Source organism: Cervus elaphus, chromosome 11, assembly GCF_910594005.1.
Source record: "Cervus elaphus chromosome 11, mCerEla1.1, whole genome shotgun sequence".
NCBI classification, from domain to species: domain Eukaryota; kingdom Metazoa; phylum Chordata; class Mammalia; order Artiodactyla; family Cervidae; genus Cervus; species Cervus elaphus.
In genome coordinates this window covers 83,841,378-83,863,576 of record NC_057825.1, presented here as the reverse complement: position 1 = coordinate 83,863,576, position 22,199 = coordinate 83,841,378, and the positions used below count along the sequence as shown (strand labels likewise).

The 22,199-nt window shown below is 36.0% G+C and overlaps 1 protein-coding gene across 1 annotated transcript in view; it reads right to left on the bottom strand.

Annotated features, from left to right (window-relative positions):
- HEATR5B (HEAT repeat containing 5B) overlaps positions 1-22,199 on the bottom strand; it is a 94,838-nt gene that overhangs the window by 65,676 nt on the left and 6,963 nt on the right. The window contains exons 4-15 of the mRNA XM_043918242.1: positions 20,447-20,555; positions 17,287-17,436; positions 12,698-12,869; positions 11,121-11,278; positions 9,601-9,850; positions 7,509-7,664; positions 6,794-7,044; positions 4,708-4,819; positions 3,165-3,317; positions 2,026-2,125; positions 1,569-1,678; positions 494-657 (exon numbers count right to left, since the gene is read on the bottom strand). Coding sequence (XP_043774177.1) covers positions 494-657; positions 1,569-1,678; positions 2,026-2,125; positions 3,165-3,317; positions 4,708-4,819; positions 6,794-7,044; positions 7,509-7,664; positions 9,601-9,850; positions 11,121-11,278; positions 12,698-12,869; positions 17,287-17,436; positions 20,447-20,555 — 1,885 coding nt within the window. The remainder of the gene's footprint in view (positions 1-493; positions 658-1,568; positions 1,679-2,025; positions 2,126-3,164; positions 3,318-4,707; positions 4,820-6,793; positions 7,045-7,508; positions 7,665-9,600; positions 9,851-11,120; positions 11,279-12,697; positions 12,870-17,286; positions 17,437-20,446; positions 20,556-22,199) is intronic.

Sequence of the window (22,199 nt, the reverse complement as noted above, 5' to 3'; positions counted from 1 at the left end):
CATTTTTACAATACCCACCTTAAAATGTGTAAGCAAAATAACATCAGGAATAACAAACCCGCAAAAAAAGTTTCTTAAAGTGACTTTTAGAAACTTCTTAAAAGTACATATGAAATAATGTATTCAGTGGGCAAAAAAGGTTCTAAATCTTCAGTCTACTAAATTTTATTCCTTTCTAACCTGTCACAAAATAAACTAAACCAAAACAGAACACCAACAATCAGAAAGCTAGTCAAAACTGATCTTTGCAAAAGCAACCACAGGACACCTAAATACACAGACTATTAAATAAAGACAATTCACCCAATTCTAACTATTGCTGCTTACCTTTTCTCCTTATTTATCCATCACTAAGAAGTTATTTTTAAATTCTTAAGAAAGATAAATGAAAAGTCAACCTTAGTCTACAATATTTTCTTTTTAAATGACAACATATACTGGTACCATTGTTTATCAATCAAGCTAGTAATCATTTCAATGTACAGTTTACTACCTGGTCTTCAATTGATTTATGATCAGTTTCTTGAAGCCAAGACCCAAGAAGAACACTATCATCATAGTGGCAGAGGGATCTGAGGAGGGAAGTAGTTGTGTTGGCTGAGTTGTCAGTCAAAGTGAATTCTGCTACCAGTTCTCTAAGAAGTGCGTTGAAAGAGCCTAAAAAACAGAACTTCAGATCAGATAAAAAATAATACTTTTTAAGATGACAATCATTACCTACAAAGAGAAGCAATATGTTCAACAGAAGTAAAATAATTAAATCCCCGTTTCCTTTATTGAAAAATCAGTATTAAATATTTCATTGCTGGTTTTAATACACAATAATGAACTTCTTCATTATTGTATTATGCCTTTTAGTCCAAATTATTTAAATAAAAAACTCAAATTCAGGAAAAATTCTTTATTTTAAATATGTTAAATATGACTATTATTTACTATTAATTACTCAATGATGTGCAAACACTGAACCAGAGCATATCAAAATTCTCAGGCATGGTTGCACTGGGATATTAACATTTTATATGACATTTAACTTCTGCAAAAGTACATTAATATTCTTCCTCCAGATGATATTGGCTATATCATACACATATATTGCACTGGGATATTAACATTTTATACGACATTTAACTTCTGCAAAAGTACATTAATATTCTCCCTCCAGATGATATTAGCTATATCATAAAAGTTAGGATAGTCATCAAAAGCATAGACTCTGAATATGAACCAGCTGGGTTTGAATCCAAGCTCTGCTACTACCTCCCAGACCTGTGCAAACTACACAACCTCTAGGTATTCAAGATTCTTCACCTTTAAACAAAGCTATGTTTTAGCCTCATAAGGTTTGTGGTTAGAGTCAAAGATACCAGCTTATAAAGGGCTTAGGATGGGGCCTGGGACACAGCAGTACTCAACAAGTGTTAGCTACTCAGTATGAGGAAAAGGAAACGGTGGCCTTCCTCTGCATAGTGAGTCAGTGGGGTCCAGGGTCAGAACTCTATGATATTGTGAAGAACTGGAAAGGCATGATGAAGAATTTTTATTAAACGTCCATAAATTTTACTTACCTTCATAAGTTTTTGGAGGCAACAACGCCAAGATATCATAAAGCCTTAAACGGACCATGGCAGCACTAGCTTTCAGATGAGCTCCATGGGCTTTAATGACAGAGGGAATGCTAAAATGTCAAAAGTATAATTCATATCAGCTGATTAGAGTAAGCAGTACTTACAAACATTCCTTTCCAGTCACATCAATGTGATATCCAGATGATATCCAGATGATATCAATGTAGCATCAAAGTGCACTGGTAAGTATTATGTTTTTGTTTATTTTGTGACTTTTACTGTGAGTAACAGAAACACTATAAAACACATTTTATTTCAATCTATATCACTACAATTTTTAAAGTCATTTTACATAAAGTTTAGTACATTTTCTATATGACAGTACAGGGAATTACAAAACATGGCAATTTTTAAATATATAAAATTGGATGTTAATGTGTTCTAATTGCCTACTTACTGTGACATCATAGTCATGGCACATTCAATAGGGGTCATCAATTTTCTAATCACATCTTCAGTTAGGAGTTCAGGACAGTGTGCAACAAAACTCCTCATTGCTAGATAAAAATTTTAAAAAGACTGATTTGAAACAGCTTTTGTGAAGATGAACAATTTATAAAGTTATATAAAGGTTCCTAAAAATTTTAATTATACAAAACATCACTTTCTAAAACAAGGTCAAACCAAAAGAAGAACCAACTGCAATGACAGAGGAAATTCATTAGAAAAGGCTAGAAGAGTGGCCACAGAAACAGAGGAAGGGAAGATGTCTGTTAAGATTTCCGTGAGCGAGAATTCAGAGGTCTATGACCCCATGTGAATTCAGATGACTGAAAAAGAAAGCTGTTTCAGAAGAGAATCAGGAGTGGACATAATGTCCCAATGAGCAGAAGTATCTTTGTTGGCTCTTTAGCAGTAGAGCTACCATCTCTCAGATATATGGGAACAAAACTGACACTCTGCTCTGCCGTGTTTATGGATAAGTGCACATTCGTCTCCCACAGTTTGGAAAAAAGAAGTACTTTTCACCTTTAAATAAAATAAAAAAACAAAAAAGGATAGTCACTCAGTGTAATTTTAGTTTTCAAATAAAACAAAACTTGAGCCTTTCCTGTAAGTTGCTGACTCCCAAACAAAAACAACTTTATTTCACACTTCTTGAAAATGCTGATATCTAAAAAATGTATCAACTTTCTGATAGGAGAAAACAGCTATTTGTATGAAAAGACTAACTGTAAACTCAGTAAATTTGGTAATCCTGAGTTTCTTTTTCCTTTAAATAAGCACTGGGCTTTTTTACATAATGACTCAGTGCTTCTTCAGGTGGAAGACTGCAGTAACTGGGAATTAAGAGGTCTGGTTCTAGCTCCTGTTTGATCACAAACTCTAACCTCCTTTTCAAAGACTTAACTTCATTTTTATTACAAAATTAGTAAACTCGTATAGATTATTTACAAAGTTTTTTTCTAAATGTAAAAGTCTACCAACTCATTATTATATATCAAAACAAAAAACTGAAGCAATGATTTACCTTCATTTCACAAATATTTTAGTAAGAAAATAATATTGTGAAAGTGCAATCCCTTCAGTTCTTACCACATAAAGCTCCAGCACGACCTTCCAATGTTACCTGCCAGGTAAAAGAATCGCCTCGGGCCTTCTCAGCCTCCAATTCCTTTAAAGAACGAGGGAAAACGTTTCGCCACAATAACAACATCTTGGGTAGATGGTAACGAACAACAGACGGTCCTAATCAAGAAAATGAGAATACAGAACCATACTATATATAACACTACAAAAAAAAGTCATGGAAAAGAGCCCCAAATAAGCTTTAACAGTAATTCTTATCTCACTCTATCTTAATCTCTAATATTAACATTTTCGAAATGTTTTTCTATTCTGTAAGTAAAATATATTATCTATTGAAGCATAGTAAAATTTATCTAGAAACTAACAATATTTATTATAAATAAATAAAACATAAAATAAAATAAATCCTCAAAATGTCATCTAAAAGAAATTACTCAAATATATTCAGAATGACAGATTACATTCTATCAGCAATAAAGTGTATCTGGGACATTATTTCATGATGTCTTTTCTATAAACATATATGTATATAAACATATACACCCGTTCCTAAACACATACATATAAATATTTACTACTCCATTTTAAGGGCAATTTATATGGTTAATTTTCATGGAGTAATATATTTAGAAGTAGGAACCTATATTTACACTGCTAAGGAATTCATTTAATATACCACCTAACATACTTAACATAATGTTCTGGAAAAAAGTTACCACTGATTATTTTCTTTGGAAAACCAGGTCAAGGTTCAATTTTCAAAAGGTAGATGAATCAAGCAGTTAGCAACTTTGCAGTTAGTACACACACACATACTTATTAGAGTAGAAGCTAAAAATGTGAAGTAAATAGTGGACACACCTTATTACAATGATAACATATTGAAACTATATATTATCATAATGATAACATGTACTTCTGTTCTATGTGTAACGCTAAACTTTACTTGCATCTCAGATTTGTCATAACACTTAGGACAGTGAAGTGCATAAGAATAACCCCAAGGTTGTAAGGCCAATAAGAGATATTGTTTACTGTGTGACTTTAGCATCCTTCTAAAATCACTTTAGTCTTCACTTTGGGCACGGAATATCTCGTCTCTTTTAATAGGCTAATCAGTTAGACCATGGCTATTCTGATGGTAAAGGTGAAACTTGGCTCAGTTGGTAAAGAATCCACCTGCAATGTGGGAGCCCTGTGTTCAATCCCTGGGTTGGGAAGTTCCCCTGGAGAAGAGAAAGGATACCCACTCCAGTATTGTGTCCTGGAGAATTCCATGGAATATACAGTCCATGGGGTCACAATGAGTCAGACACAACAGAGTGACTTTCACTTTCTCATTAAGTGTACATAAACAGAAATTACTGAAAAATCTCATACCAAATGATGAGAAAAGCATCATTATCATTTTACAGCCTCATTCAAAGTCTAGAATGTGAAGTTGAATACTTTTATTATTTTTTTTTTGAAGTTGAATACTTTTAAACTTTCTTTACAGTCTACTGACAGTTACAGAATAAGACAAAATCATACTCAATTATAGTTGTACCTAAAGTCATAAGTGCTCCAAGTAAGAGCCATCCAGCTTGGGTCCGCTGTAAAGACAGCCTGCTATTTTGGGCAGCAGTTCGTAAGAGATCTTCAGCAATACTAACAACCATCTGCAAGAGAGGTTTAGAACTGGATTTTAATTTAAACAACTTAACAAGATCAAATAAGAAAGTACATAGCTAGTATACATTTATTAAAAAAGAATTTGTCTTTTTTCTGTTGTTGCTGTTAACATGCTTTTAAAAGAGGCAACATCAATACCTCATCAATCCCAACTGCATTGCTGACTCAGAGAAGCCCCAGAACAGCACTGTGGTTAAGAATATGACTTCCAGAGCCAAGATGCCTGAGTTCATATCCCAGCTTTGTCATTTCCTAGCTTTTTGACCTAAAATAACTTCATCTCTATGCCTCATTGCTAAAACAGGAATAACAGGAGAACCAATGTCACTCACGTGCGGATTAAATAAGTTAATACAGGAGAGCACTCAGAATGGTGCTGATCCAGGTAATCACTTGATAAATGCTATTAGTAGTCATACTGTACACCTACACTTAAAGATTTGTTCAACTCATTTATAAATTTGCCACTAAGCTAATCTTAAGGTGCTTACAGTCTTAGAGAAGACATAGGAACAAAGGGAAGTAACAAGCAGCATACAATCAAACGACAGAATAATAGTACAGATGTAGTGGTCAGCAAAGAGAAAGGCTACCATAGACTGAGTAGCTTTGAAGGTATTTCATGGAAGAGATGGAACTTGAATTGGGCTTCTAAGCAAAGCAGCTAAGTTTGGCGCAGGTGAACAAGAAGAGGGATGAGATTCTAATGTAAGATGTTAGCATAAGCAAAGACATGGCGACTGAGAAAAAGCTTGGAAAGAAAGCAATGTGGCTAGTCTGACTAGCACAATGGGAAACTAGAATGAAAGGGCAGAATGCTCATTATGAAGATACCAGTTTAGCAGACAGAGATGATTATATTTTATTCTCTGATCCTGGGTAGTCTCTCAGGGTCTTTGAGCATATATAAAATATGAAATAAAAAATAGGGAAAAGATGGGAGAAAAAGACTCCAAAGAAGGAAAATCAGTAGAAGACAAGCATATGGGAGATGGAAGCCCAGGTCTGAGTAGTAGCTGTCGAAGTCACAGAAATGAATGGACATGGGCTGAGTAACCCAGAAAAAAAAAATCTCTTTTAATTTAGCCCAATATAAAGTTGCAAATAATACTTTTATAAACACTCAATATTCCTAAGAAGAAAATCTTCATAGTAGTATATGGTATAGCATAAAGAAAGGCAAAAAAAAGGTAACTGATTCATGACAGCTATTCAACTTTTATTAAGTATTACCAAAATGTTAACTATGGCAACAGCACATTCTCTTGACATTTTGAATATAGCAATGTGAATTATATTTCTAAAACTCCAAAGAAAAGCTCTGATTTCCAAAGAATCCGTATAACGTTTTTTTAAATATCTCTCTAAAATAAACAAATCATAAAATGATACTATACCCAGACAAAACCTATTATTCCTGTAACAGAAGTAAATGTCAAATTTTAATCAGGGTCTGTCAACTCCATATGGGCTTCCCTGGTAGCTCAGCTGGTAAAGAATCCACCTGCAATGCAGAAGTCCCCAGTTCAATTCCTGGTCGGGAAGATCCCCTGGAGAAGGTATAGGCTACCCAGTCCAGTATTCAGGGGCTTCCCTGGTGGCTCAGACCTTAAAGAATCTGCCTGCAATGTGGGAGACCAGGGTTCGATCCCTGGGTTGGGAAGATCCTCTGGAGGAGGGCATGGCAATCCACTCCAGTATTCTTGCCTGGAGAATCCCCATGGACAGAAGAGCCTGGTGGGCTACAGTCCATGGGGTCACAAAGAGTCGGACACGACTGAGCGACTAAGTACAGTACAGCATGGCATAACTCCATATACACAGAGCACTATGCCACTTATCATCACAGTAAAACTTTTTTTGTTTGATCCCCAGTTCGACATCAAACACAGAAGGTATTCCAATGAAGACTAAATAAAGCCCAAGGGATAGCACTTAAAATTCTAGGATCTTTGTCATACCTTTCCCTTGGCATGAGGAATGCCCAAAGGACACTGATGAACTCCACCTAACAAAGCAGCCATTGCAAAACTGTATCCACTGACAGCTTCTGGCGACGTTTTTAAGTTGTTGAGCCGTTCTGCACATCTGTCTAGAAACGGCGTCAACTGGAAAGGTAATGCCACAGCCACGCAGCGCAAACACCAGGCAGCAGCAAGTCGGGCTGCCATGCTCGGATGGAGAAGCACTGACGTCACAGTCTCCAAAAGGCCTAAAAAAAATACTCAAAATTACTCTTTAATGAAGTCAGACAGTTTAATGAGTTAAAAGACTATGTATAACACCATCATTAATATTGTGTCACAATTTTACACAGATACTTTCAGAACTGGTGCCAAGAAACACACACATCAACTCATAAACAGGTAAGTACTTTGAAGGAAAGTTTTCTACGAAGAACACAGTACAATTATATCCAATGAATTATAAAATGCTGATGTATTCAATAAAGTTTAGAAACAAAACTACCATGACTGTTTCTGTCTCTCAAAGCACTATTTTAATATTTAATTCAAGATTCACTATCACAGTGAATCCGAAATAAAACCCAACTTTTAATGGATGATTTAAACTGCTAATTATCATGTTAAGCAAACAACTGGGAGTTTATCAATCACACCTATGACTTTTAAAAACATTGAAAAAAATATTTCAGCCTATAAGTGAACAGCACACCTATAGATGCTTCCTGAATAAGAGGGGACGCAGTGGCATTCAGGCTCTGCACCAGACTTCCGAGCTCCTGCAGGGCACAGACCATCACGTGCTGGCTTGCTGCAATGTCTGCTGCTCCAGACTTGTTCTCCCCACTAGTGTCATTCACTACCGCTTCTGGAAACACAAAATCAGGTACGGAATGTGGGTGAATTGAACCGTGATATAATTTTTTGATCTATACAATTTTATGTTTTTAAATTATACAAGCTGAATGCCTGACTGTTAAGAACTCTGTTTGTATTTCTAATAATTAGGGAAACACAAATCAAAATTAAAATGACAAAAAAATCAATGATGCCCCTAGTATACATTCAATAAACAGTAGGAGCTATTATTGTTACTTTATCATTATCACCGCTATTTTAAGAGCTGCAATGTGTTGGTAGCATCACTGTCAAATTACTGACCAGAAAGAGTATCTATAAAGAGAATGACTTTAGAATTTCTTACTGGGATGTTCCTCAAAGTTTCCATTGATGTTGTTGACCCTTTCCTCCATCTTTTAGCTTCCAATAGAACTGATATGTATTTAATCATGAAACAACTAAAAACTTCTTCTCAAATTACTAATTAAGACTATATCCTGGCCCATAAATTCCAGATACATAGCACTGTGTTTAATTCTTTTACCACTTTAAAAATCAAATGACTAATCTATGACCTTAAGATCCTTAAATGACAGTAACAAACTTTCTTATCTTACTTACATTTATTATGAATTAACAGGCAATAAAATATAGAATATTAGGAAATAACAGATTAATACATTATGGACTAAAATTAAACACCTCTTTTCTCCTTAGATACTTCTGGACTTGGAAATGCATGGACTCTCTTTTTTGGTTACTAAATTAGAAGTTCCCTGAACAGGTATTATCTGTGTGGCTTGCTATTTTACTCCCACCATTTGACACACTGTTTTTGGCACTCAAACATTTCTTCATTCAACAAACAAATATCTTTAAAGTTGTGAATCTAGGACAGATTACTACTTTAACATATCTAACAATATCTCATTAATTGGAACATCTTTTAATTCCTAACTTTCAGTTAGTCCATTTAAAATATGATTGGCCTAGTAAGCTACTAACTATAACCAAAAAATTTACTTTCATTAATTTTATAAGAATTTATTAATTTTCTAAATATAAAGTTCTGGATATCATACAGTCATTAAATTTTTATTTCTAAAGACATCTGTTAGGCAATATAATTTTCTTGATTAATGTATATTCGCAACAGTGGTAAAATAAACTGTCTCATAGAATTTATATTTTACCTTGCATTAGTTCCCTAATTGTATTATAAGCACCATGAAGACAGTAACTTTATCATACTCATTGTCCAAAACCTTAATTACTGCTTTGAAATCTCAAATACTCAATACTATTTGTTAATCTGAAAAAGTTATAAAATTGATACTGCCTAGGAGAGGATTTCTTTTAATTATGAATTACTGAGGCTTCACAGTATACTCTGTAATGGGTTAAAAACCACTTGTAACTGTTTTTAAGTCATCATATCAAGCCTAATAAGGGTGGGGAAAAGACCATGTATTGATAAAACAACAGGCTCCAAGAAGAAAAACCTTAATAGGTTATTCCTCAAAGATTCCTCAATATGCTACTGCATACCAGGAGAGCTATAAAATCAGTAAAGGTACTAGAAATAAAACAGAAAAAACCTAATCTTACAAACACACTACTCAAATATTAAACAACTCCAATTTATTGTAATTATATGTTGTTTTAATATCAAATAAGAGTACACAATAAAAATGACTATTAAAATACAGTCCAGGGACTTCCCTGGTGGGCCAGTGATTAAGAATTCATGCTTCTAATGCTTGGGGTGCAGGTTCAATCCCTGATTGGGAAATTAAAATCCCACATGCTGCATAGAGTGGTAGAACAAAAGAAGAAAAAAAAAACAAAACACATTCCAGTAAGAGATATGAACTAATCAGATCTATCAGTATTTATTAAGGATAGTAATAAAGAACTAAATGACTTAAATAATCAACACCACATACCATGACATCAATTCTTACCTACTGCTTTCATTTGTTTTCCAATCGCCTGGCATATTTCTTTGGCAGCTGCAATCTGGGCTTTTTCACCTAGCAAACTGCCCACGGTAGCTCTTAGGATAAAGGAGACACATCGTCTGGAATACACAGCCTCCACGTGTGTTTGTGTTGCCCGAGGATGGGAAACCAGATCAAGTACATGAGACAAGAATGTAGCAAAGCTACGCTCCAACCAATGGCCACCCAATGTTGTTACAAAAACAACATATGCCTGTAAATAGATTAAGATATAACTTCAGGTAAATTTATATACATGAACTGAAATTACAGATAAAACAACGACATAAATAACTGATGACAACATGCAAAATAACTTATCTTTGAGATTACAATTGAGAAAATTTAAAACTTGAGACCTTTTTAGTACTTGTAGCATAGGATTTACTGGTTGAAGTGTCTTTAACTAAACACATTTCTTGGGATAATAGCTTCATGAAGAACAGAGAGAGAGTGGTGTGAGTGGGAAGAAAAGGTGAAATCACCCTGGGGATGAAGGTGATGGAGGTGATGTGTGTGTGTCAGTGTGTACACTCAGTCGTGGCCAACTCTCTGCGACCCCATGGACTGTAGCTCATCAGGCTCCTCTGTCCATAGGATTTTCCTGGCAAGAATACTGCAGTGGGTTGCCATTTCCTCCTCCAAGGGATCTTCCCAACCCAGGGATCAAACCCATGTCTCTTGCAACTCCTGCATTGATAGGTGGATTCTTTACCACCAAGCTACCTGGGAAGCTCTGATGAAGATGATAGATGATACAGTAATAAGCCCCAACATGCTAAATAAATGCTGACCTAGAACTATAAAACATTTGCTTATGACTATTAGATTGAAATGGTTTACTTCTATTTTACATTTGTTTCTGGAACAAGGTATAATTGGGTGATTTTGACTAAAGGATCACAAAAAAATCATTTCATTTTAATGTGTGTATGCTCAGTTATGTCCAACTCTTTGTATGAGGTGTTAACTATTATTATTATATTATTAACTGCAATATCTTATTTGGTATTAATTATCTGAAATTATCTGACGTAAGGTTTAACTTCATAAGCACACTGGTGATTAAGCAATGATGATAAATCCAAAATACCAACAAATATTTTTAGCTACAAGCGTTGTTGAAAAACATTAAAATCTAAATTCCTCAAGCTACTTGAATAAAATTTCAGTTAAAACTAAACTATTCTACATCTGATTTTCTCCCAAGTAAAATATGGGAAAATTTTGTTAGAGATAGATAGATGTAGCAGATGTAGGTTTATTCACACATCATTAAGTATCTAACTTTCCATGTAAGCATGCAATTTATAATTTGAATGTAATATTGATTTAGTAAGAGAAATGCTTTGAAAGACATTTTTTAATTATTAAATTTTAGATAGCATTAAAAATCTCTGTATGTGCTATTACTTAGTACAAGTCTTCGATGAAATTTCACAAGTGATATGAACAGGATTCCTTTATACATATATATTACAAACCTGTGTAACTCCAACTCTCACTTCACGATTAACAGAACCTCCAACTTTTAACATTTCTCCACCACTCTTTAAGAAACCTGACCCTCCACGCAGAAATCCTGTGGCCATCAGTTCTAAGACTTCATCAAAGGTTGCTCGCTTCACATTCTGGCGCATTACTTTCAGGAAAAAAAAGCAAATTTGTAAAGCAAATATATTTTGCTATTATTTAAGTGTTTTCTAATAATCTAGCTTTAAAACTCAAGCAATTATTTTTAAGGGTACTTAAACTACTACAAAGGAGACAGAGTCATTTATTTTCTTATAATCTTATAATTTACAAAGTATCTGTAAAAATAAATTTAATTTTGAAGCAAAAAACACTAAAAAAAAAAAAAAAGGGAGGCACTACAAATTAAAAACAATTCAATAAATCTATGCCCAAATAGTCTAACCATCATGCTAACTTTCTATGAGGAACACAACAGGGACAAAGTACATCCATAGCAGGTAATGCTAAATGATCATAGCCCTCACTCCCAATTGAGATGGACACAATGAAACTTTGTCAAGACCATGCTTTCTGTACAACAGTTAACCTATGGGTTGAAATGTCACTGGACTGCAACCAACTTGCTACCCCTGGTAAAGAGCTGTCCTACTTCATAAAGTCCTTTCATATATAGTAGCAAATACAATCCTCACAAAAATTCTGCAGAAGAGGCATAAAGCTCATGATTAGGTACGCGGACCTTAGAATTTGATGCCTGGGTTTTGATTTCACTTAATAGAACACTCATTACACCACAAATGACACCATCTCTCTAAGCCTCAATTTCCTTGTTCATAAAATGAGAATAACAGCAGTACTCAGGATTAAAAGGGCTTTTGAGAGGATTACATAACCCTGTGATAATCCAGTGCCTTATACATAGTTAGCACTTAATGAATGTTACCTATCATCATTATCATTGTTACCTAATTCAAAGATTGAAATAATTATCATTAAAGATGAAAAGACCAAAGCTCAAATGGTTTCACAGCAAATAAACAGAAGAGCTAGGACTTGAACCTATAATCTGAGTCTTTTTCTACAATACAGAGATGGAGTAGGTATGGGGACAACAGCAGAGCTGGGTTCACTCAACATCTACTCAGAGTTGTCCCTGAAGCATCTCTACGGAACCATGAGGCACAGCAGAAATAACTGGGGAAATCAACACTGCCTCCGATTCTGCTTATGATAATGGTCAAGAAAAGAAAAATAATACTTTGCTATGAATGGAGATCTACTCTGCCAGATTCTAGTCCCTGAACATTTGGGTGGATACAAAACCATTCCGTAAATTTTATTTGCCTCAATGTCCAACATACTTACTACATGTAATCTTGTTCAGTATTACCATAAAAAATGTCCTGACCATATCAAGGAAAAAGCCATGTGGGAACTCCTATTTTATGAAAATGCAGACAAGCATATTTAACAATTTAAACTCTTTAAATTGACTTGCCTAGAAGCAGTAAGTCATCTAGAAGGAAGCATTCCATATACCTTCAGATACTCGTTACAGTCTAGACTGGGGGCTGGAGAACGGTACCTGTTGCTTGCTTCGGCATCAGTGCGGTGGCCATGACTGCTCCTAGGAGTTTAGACACTGCCACTCGCACCCCGTAGTTGGAGTTTTCCAAAGCCTTAAAGCAGAGAGTGGCTATGTTTTCCAGTTCAGCAGTCCACATGAACACAGCTTCATTCTGTAGTTCTAGGAGACACTGGAATTTTTAAAATAATAATAATAATAAATGAATTAGAACTTCCGCTTCCAGAGACAAAGGTAACAAAGACCAGAATTATTCTCTCTTCTGAAATAACAACAACAAAACATGGACAAAATACATGAAACAACAGTTTTGAAGTCACTGGACATCAGGCAATGAAGAATGCTAATCCTTAAGAGATAAAAAACACAAGTTGAACCCTACAGTTGTCCCAGCATACTCCCTTGAGAGAGTTTCCAGCAGTTGGGAGGAAGTATATAACCCTAAAGTCCTGTGTTAGAAAGAAGAGTCTCAAATCAATAATCTCAGCCTCTAACTAAGAAACTAGACGACATAGAGCAAATTCAACACAAAGCAAGCAGGAAAATAGGAAACAATACAGTTAAGAGAGGAAATCAATCAACCAGAAAACTGAAAAGCAGAAATGAAACCAAAAGCTGCTTCTTTAAAACAACTAACACATCTGATAAATATCTAGCCAGACAGATGAGAAAAAAAGAAAGAAAAGACACAGATTATCAAAATTCGGAATGAGGAAGTCATACAACTGCAGATTCAATATATATTAAAAGGACAATATATTTGACAACTTAGATGAAACGGACCACTCACTCAAGAAGAAACAGCTAACCCAAATAGCCCAACATCTATTTTAAAAACTGAATTTGTGGTTTAAAACCTTTCCCCAAAGAAAACTGGAGACCCAGAGAGTTGTGCTGATGAATTCAACCAAATGTTTAAGTAAGAAATAATACCAATCTTAAATAAACTCTTCCAGCAAATTGAAGAGAAGGGGGTATACTTCCCAACTCAACATACTGACCCGGATATTGAAATCTGACAAAGACACTACAAGAGAAGAAAACTACATGCCAATATCTCCCATGTACATAGATGCAAAACTTGTACACGAACTTTTAACAACTCTAATCCAACAACATATAAAATGGATAATATATCATGACCCATCAGGGTTTATCCTAGGAATGAAAGATTGATTAAAATTCTAAAATTAATCAGTGTAATTCATTAGCAAGTTGGAAAAAAATTCGTATTATTCATCTCATTATATGCTAAAGAAACATTTAACAGATTGTAAGCAAAACTGGGGAAAACTGAACATCAGTGGATTGTGTCAAATGTCACTACTGTATTATGCTGCTTGCAATTAGGGGGAACTGGGTATGAGTTTATAAAAATCTCTCTATATTATTTCTCACAACTGCATGAAAACCTGCATACTATGTGCTTAGTTACTCAGTCATGTCGGACTCTTTGTGACCCAGTGGACTACAGCCACCAGGCTCCTTTGTTCATGGGATTATCCAGGCAAGAATCCTGAAGTGGACTGCCATTTCCTCCTCCAGGGGATCTTCTTCACTCAGGGATCAAACTTGTGTCTCCTGCACTGGCAGACGGTTTCGTTACCACTGAGTCCCTTGGGAAGCCCCTGCATGTAAATCTACAATTATCTTACAATTATCCTAAAATAAAAAATTTAGTTAGAAAACCGAAACAACACTAGAAATCAAATTTTTTTAAAAAAAACGCGTTTGACAAAATCTAAAATACATTCTTGACAAAAACTTCTTGGAAGGCTAGGAATATAAGGGTATTTCCTCAACCTGATAAAGGTCATCAAAGAAAACTGACAGTTAACATCATACTTAATGGTGAAGGACTGAATATTTTCCCTTTAAGGATCAAGAACAAGAAAAGAATGTTGGTTTTCATGTTTTCTACCCAACATAGAACTGAAGGATCTGGTCAGGAAGTGCAGTAAGAAAGAAAAATTAAAAAAAGGCATCCAGAATGGAAATGTAAAAGAACTGTCTCTATTCATAGACAACATGATTGTCTATATAGAACACCTGATGGAATCTATTTAAAAGCTGACATAGGGACTTCCCTGGTGGTCCAGTGGCTAAGACTCTGTACTTCCAAAGCAGGGGGCCTGGGTTTGATCCCTGATCAGGGAACTAGATCCCACACGCCACAACTATAATCTGACACAGCCAAATAAATAAAACATTAAAAAAAAAAGCTGACATAGAATCAGTAACAGTTTAGGAAGGTTGGTGGATACAAGATCAGTGTACAAAACAACTGTATTTCTCTATTTCAGTAATGAACAATTAGAAATTTAAAAATATGAAATAGTTAACAATAAATCTGACAGAAGATATGCAAGGTCTCTGCGTCTGAAAACCACAAAATGCTGCTAAGAGAGATCAAAGAAGACCTAAATGAATGAGAGATAGAGATATCATATTTATGAGCTGGACTTAACGATAAGCTGTCAACTCTCCCTAAACTGATTTATAGACTTGGTGCAACCTGAATAAAAATTCCAGCATGCAATTTTTGTAGAAATTGATAAGCTTAAATTTATATGGAAATGCAAAGGACTGAAAATACCCAAAACTATTTTGAAAAGGACAATGTTGAAGGGCTGACACTATTTGATTTTAAGGCATATAAAATTGAGCTTCCCTGATAGCTCAGTTGGTAAAGAATCTGCCTGCAATGCAGAAGACCCCGGTTTGATTCCTGGGTTAGGAATATCTGCTGGAGAAAGTATTGACTACCCACTCCAGTATTCTTGGGCTTCCCTTGTGGCTCAGCTGGTAAAGAATTGTGGGAGACCTGGGTTCGATCCCTGGGTTGGGAAGATCCCTTGGTGAAGGGAAAGGCTACCCACTCCAGTGTTCTGGCCTGGAGAATTTCATGGACCATACAGTCCCTGGGGTCACAGACTTGGACACAACTGAGCGACTTTCACTTTCACCTTCAAAGTTACAGTAATCAAGAAAAGTACGTCAAGACAGACGAATAGTTCAATGAAACTATTCAGAGATTCCAAAAACAGACCCACAAGTATATAGACAACTGATTTTCAACAAAGGTGCAAAGGCAACTTAGTGAAGAAAAGATAGCCTTTTCAACATGGCACTAGAACAAGTAAATATTCATGTGCAAAACAAAACAAAAAATCTTTCACTCATACCTTGCACTATATACAAAAATGAACTCAAAATGGATCACATACCCAAGTGTAAAATTATAAAACTCATTCGGAAAGAAACATAGGAGAAAGCCTGGGCTAGGAGAAGTTTCCTCAGGTACAGTGCTGCTGCGCCTACTGCTCGGTCGTGTCTGACTCTTTGCTGCTGCGTGGACTGTAGCCTGCCGGACTCCCTGGACTGTAGCCCAACAACTCCTCCTCTGTCTGTGGGGATTCTCCCGGCAAGCATACTGGTGTGGGTTGCCATGCCCTCCTCCAGGGGATCTTCCCAACCAAGGGATCAAACCCAGGCCTCCCGAAGTGCAGGCGGATTCTTCACCGTCTGGGCCACCAGGGAAGCGTATGAATACCAGAGTGGATAGTCCATCCCTTCTCCAGGGGAAACTCCAACCCAGGAATCAAACTGGGGTCTCCTGCACTGCAGGTGGATTTTTTTTCTACCAGCGAAGCTACCCGGGAAGCCCCTTAGATACAACACTAAAAGCATAATTAACATAAGGAAAACTGATAAAGTGGACTTGGACAAAATTCAAAACTTCTCTTCTTAGAAAGGAATGATTTAGGGAATGAAAAGACAGACCATGGGGTGGGAGAAAATATTTGCAAATCACCTTTGTGATAAAGAAATATATAAAGAACCTACAAAGTACTCTCCAAACTCAACAAATAAGAAAACAAATAAATAAAACAATGCAAAAATTTTTGAATAGACTCTTTATCAAAGATATGAATAGCAAACAGGCACCTAAAATATGATCACCATTAGTGTAGAAATGCAAATTAAAGCCACAATGAGATACCTGTACATATCTATAAGAATGGTTAAAAGTTAAAAGACTGGCAATACTCAATGTTGATAAGGACATGGAGAAAGAGGAAATCTCATAATACTTTGGAAAACTTGGAAACTTCCCCAAAAATTAAATGTAAATCTAGAATATGATCCAATCATACAACTCCCAGGTATTTATCCATGTGAAAGAAAAGCATGTTGTCTATACAAAAACTAGTACACAGATGTTCACAGTAGCTTTTTCTGTAATAGCCAAAATTGGAAGCAACCTGAATACTTATAACAGATGAAGGAACACACCAATTGTGGTACACCCATACAATGAAATACTACTCAGCAATAAAAAGGAATGAACTATCGATACATGTAACAACACTGACAAATCTTAAAGTAATTATGCTGAGTGAAAGAAGCCAGGGCAAAAAAAGCACATACAATGTTATTTTCTCCTATATATGCCTCTAGAAAATGAAATGAAACTAATCCATGGGAACAAAAATCATACCATATTTTAAAACAAAGAAAAAAAAATCATTGATTATTTAAGAGCAAGCAGGTTAATAAGCAATGTTATAAACCAGCTGAGAACCAACCTTGGCAACTGCACATCGAACAGCCATTGACCTGTCAGTTAAGAGGGACCTGGCATTCTTGTAAATATCACGATGACAGGAAGCTGCTGCACCACCCAGTCCATTCAGAACTTTCTGTAGACTCATTAAGATTTCACTTCGCCCCTGAGACTACACATGAACATACAGAAAATTCCACATTTAAATAAGAACACACCAATACACAAAACTTCTCTGGCCTAATGGCCTTAACGCTAAACATAAATAGTAAGTAATGAAAAATGAAAAGTATTCTAAAATGTATCTAAAAAGTAAAAATAATTATTAACTTCAACAAGATAATACCTGAGAAATTATGTTACAATAAGTAAACATATTCTAATGTTTCCAGGACCTGTTGAAGTGCAAATAATGAGAACATGAAAAATTCAAAAGCTTCAATATAATAATCTCTCAAGGATCCCAACTTTCAGAATGTAAAAAGTTACAAAAAGTACGTAGGTAATGTAAAGCATCTAAAAGAGGAATAAAATACCCAACACAGTTTTAAAACTTCTCAGATATATTCCAAACTATGAAATTATTGGGACTAAAATTGAACTGTTGTTTTTGCACTGTTACAGTGTTTGATTCCTAGTATACTGATTTAAATATAGATCTCTTTCACTAGATCATAAGCTTTTTGAGGTCGAGTGGTAGATCTTATTCATCTTTATAAGCCTAATGCCTGAGAATATGGCCTCAATTCTTGCTTAATAAACAGACAAAGAGTTCTTAGAAGAGGTATTGTCCAAGAAACCTTTAGTTTTCCTAGATAAAGAATTAGACTATGAGACCAGTGTTTGGTCTATTTTTAGTTAACCCCAACTGAACAAAGAATTTTCAGAAGTAATGACAAATTGAAATAACAAAACAGAACTCATATCATATTAGCTGCTATGGATTGAATACTGTCCTGCCAAAAGACAAGATCAGTCCTATGCCTTGTTACCTGTAAACATGACTTTATTTGGAAGTAAGGTTCCCAGATAACCTTAGGAAGCATCACTACAAGCAAAGCTAGTGGAGGTGATGGAATTCCAGTCAAGCTATTTCAAATCCTAAAAGATGATGCTGTGAAAGTGCTACACTAAATATGCCAGCAAATTTGCAAAACTCAGCAGTGGCCACAGGGCTGGAAAAGGTCAGTTTTCATTCAATCCCAAAGAAAGGCAAAGCCAAAGAATGCTCAAACTACCACATAATTACACTCATCTCACATGCTAGCAAAGTAATGCTCAAAATTCTCCAAGCCAGGCTTCAACAGTATGTGAACCGTGAACTTCCAGATGTTTAAGCTGGTTTTAGAAAAGTCAGAGGAACCAGAGATCAAATTGCCAACATCCACTGGATCATCGAAAAAGCAAGAGAGTTCAAAAAAAAACATCTGTTTCTACTTTACTGGCCACACCAAAGCCTTTGATTGTGTGGATCACTACAAAGTGTGGAAAATTCTGAAAGAGATGGGAATACCAGACCATCTGACCTGCCTCCTGAGAAATCTGTATGCAGGTCTGGAAGCAACAATTAGAACTAGACATGGAACAACAGACTGGTTCCAAATAGGAAAAGGAGTACCTCAAGGCTATATATTGTCACCGTGCTTATTTAACTTATATGCAGAGTACATCATGAGAAATGTTGGACTGGATGAAGCACAAGCTGGGATCAAGATTGCCAGGAGAAATATCAATAACCTCAGATATGCAGATGACACCACCCTTATGGCAGAAAGCAAAGAAGAACTAAAGAGCCTCTTGATGAAAGTGAAAGAGGAGAGTGAAAAAGTTGGCTTAAAACTCAACATTCAGAAAACTAAGATCATGGCAACTGGTCCCATCACTTCATGGCAAATAGACAGGACAACAGTGGAAACAGTGAGAGACCTTTATTTTGGGGGGCTCCATAATCACTGCAGATGGTGATTGCAGCCGTAAAATTAAAAGACGCTTACTCCTTGGAAGGAACGTTATCACCAACCTAGACAGCATATTAAAATGCAGAGACATTACTTAACCAACAAAAGTCCATCTAGTCAAAGCTATGGTTTTTCCAGTAGTCATGTATGGATGTGAGAGTTGGACTATAAAGAAAGTTGAGCGCCAAAGAATTGATGTTTTTGAACTGTGGTGTTAGAGAAGACTCTTGAGAGTCCCTTGGACTGCAAGGAGATCCAGCCAGTCCATCCTAAAGGAGATCAGTCCTGAATATTCACTGGAAGGGCTGATGTTGAAGCTGAAACTCCAATAGAGTGGTCACCTGATGCAAAGAACTGACTCATCTGAAAAGATCCTGATACTGGGAAAGACTGAAGGCGAGAGGAAAAGGGGACGACAGAGGATGAGATGGTTGGATGGCATCACCGACATGATGGGCATGAGTTTGAGTAAACTCCCAGAGTTGGTGATGGACAGGGAAGCCTGGCATGCTGCAGTCCATGGGGTTGCAAAGAGTCGGACACAACTGAGCGACTGAACTGAGACTGAGAAACGAAATCAAGTAAAGATGAAGTCATTCTAGATCAGGGTGAACCCTAATTCGATGACTGGTACCCTTATACTATGAGAATTTGGACACAGAACCAGATGCATTGGTAGAACATGGTATGACAGCAGAGATCGAGACACGAGAGATATATCTGCAAACCCAGGAATACCCAAATGCCAAGGACTGCCAGTAACAACGAGAAGCTAAGAAGGCAAGGAAGGATTATTCCCAAGAGTCATCAGAGGGAAAATGGCCCTGCTCATACCTTGCTTTCAGACTTAAACTTCCAGAATTGGGACACAATAGATTTCTGTTGTTTTAAGCCATCCATTCTGTGATAATTTATTAAGGCAGCCCTAGAAAACTAATACATTAGCTATGGTACAAAAAAATAACATGGCACTATAAAAATATCCCTGGGGTTAATGTAAACCTCTTCTTTGTTAAGGAAAAGCATTATTTCCTTTCTCCTTGAAATATGAGGAATTGTGCATTAAAACAAGGGGCAAGTGATATTTTTTACAAGTAATAATTTTAAATTACCCTCTTGGTACGCCATATGAGTAATGCACTTAACAGAAAAAAGGCAAACATAAGTTTTAACTAATACCTAACTCCCACCACAAGCAAAACATTTAATACTCGTAAAACTTACCTCTGCACTCTTCAGAGATTTCAAAAGATTATTCACTGTTTCTGGAAATGCACTGCCTAACATTCTCCCCATTTTTTCATAAAATGCTCCAACACAAGCCACTGCAGCCCTGTAAGAAGTGACATTTTCATCAGTCACTGTTTAGATCAATAATTTTGTCATTTTTTTATTTTCAGAATAATTTTGTCATTTTTTTATTTTCAGAAATCAATTTTATTTGACCAGGACATTTTTGTTCACAAATTTTAAACTTTCAGTAACACCTTATTGATTACCGACTATCATAAAAAAATCTATAAATAATAAATGCTGGAGTGAAGTGAAGTGAAGTCGCTCAGTCGTGTCCGACTCTTTGCCACCCTGTGGACTGTAGCCCACCAGGCTCCTCTGTCCATGGGATTCTCCAGGCAAGAGTACTGGAGTGGGTTAGCCATTTCCTTCTCCAGAGGATCTTCCCGACCCAGGGATCAAACACAAGTCTCCTGCTTTGTAGGCAGACGCTTTAACCTCTGAGCCACCAGGGAAGCCCTGTTGGAGAGGGTGTAGGGAAAAGGGAACCTTCCTACACTGTTGGTGGGAATGTAAACTGGTGTAGCCACTATGAGAAAGAGTATTGATATTGAGATTCCTCAAAAAAGTGAAAATATACAGCTGCCATATGATTCAGCAATCCCATTTCTGGGCATATATCCTCAAAAAACAAAAACTCTTTAATTCAAAAATACACATGCACCCCAGTGTTCACAGCAGCACTACTTACAATAGCCAAGACATGAAAACAACCCAAATGCCCACTAACAGATGGCACAGATGGCAACAAACAGATGCTAGCTCAAGAAGATGTGGTATATATATATACAATTGAATATTACTTAGCCATAAAAAAGAATGAAATACTGCCATTTACAGCAACATGGACGGACCCAGAGAATATCATACAGAGTGAAAAAGCCAGTCTGAGAAAAACAATTATTTGATATCACTTATTTGTGGGATCTAAAAGATAATACAAATGAATCTATATACAAAACAAAAGAGACTAAGAGACATAGAAAACAAACTTAACGGTTACCGAAGGGGATGAGGAGTGCAGGGATAAATTAGGAGTGTGGGATCAGCAGATACAAACTACTATACATAAAATAGATAAGCAATAAGGATTTACTGTTCAACAAAGGGGACTATATTCAATATCTTATAATAACCTCTAGTGGAAGGTAATCTAAAAATATATACATATATAAAACTAAATCACTTTGTTGTATACCTGAAACTAACACAATATTGCAAACCAAGTATATTTCAATTAAAAATTTTTTAGAAAAAAATGCCTTGCTTATTCTTTATAATTGTTAACAAATACTATGGTTAATCAAACTGTATTCTTGTCAGAAAAGTAAGAGAATAAACATATATTCATATAATAAATCATACTCGTCCTTTGGAAAGAAACCCAAGCTTTCCTTTTGTTGTTGTTATTTAGTTGCTGAGTCCTGTCTGACTCTTTTGCAACCCCATGGACTGTAGCCTGCCAGGCTCCTCCGTCCAAGGGATTTCCTAGGCAAGAATACTGAAGTAGGTTGCCATATCCTTCTCCAGGGGATCTTCCCAACCAAGGGATCCAAACTGCGTCTCCTGCATTGCAAGTGAATCTGCATGTATCCTTTGGGGTCTGGCAAATCTGTGTCTAAATCCTAGGACCTGCCACACAAAAGCTATGTGTCCTAAACAAGTTACTCTGAGGCTGAGAGTG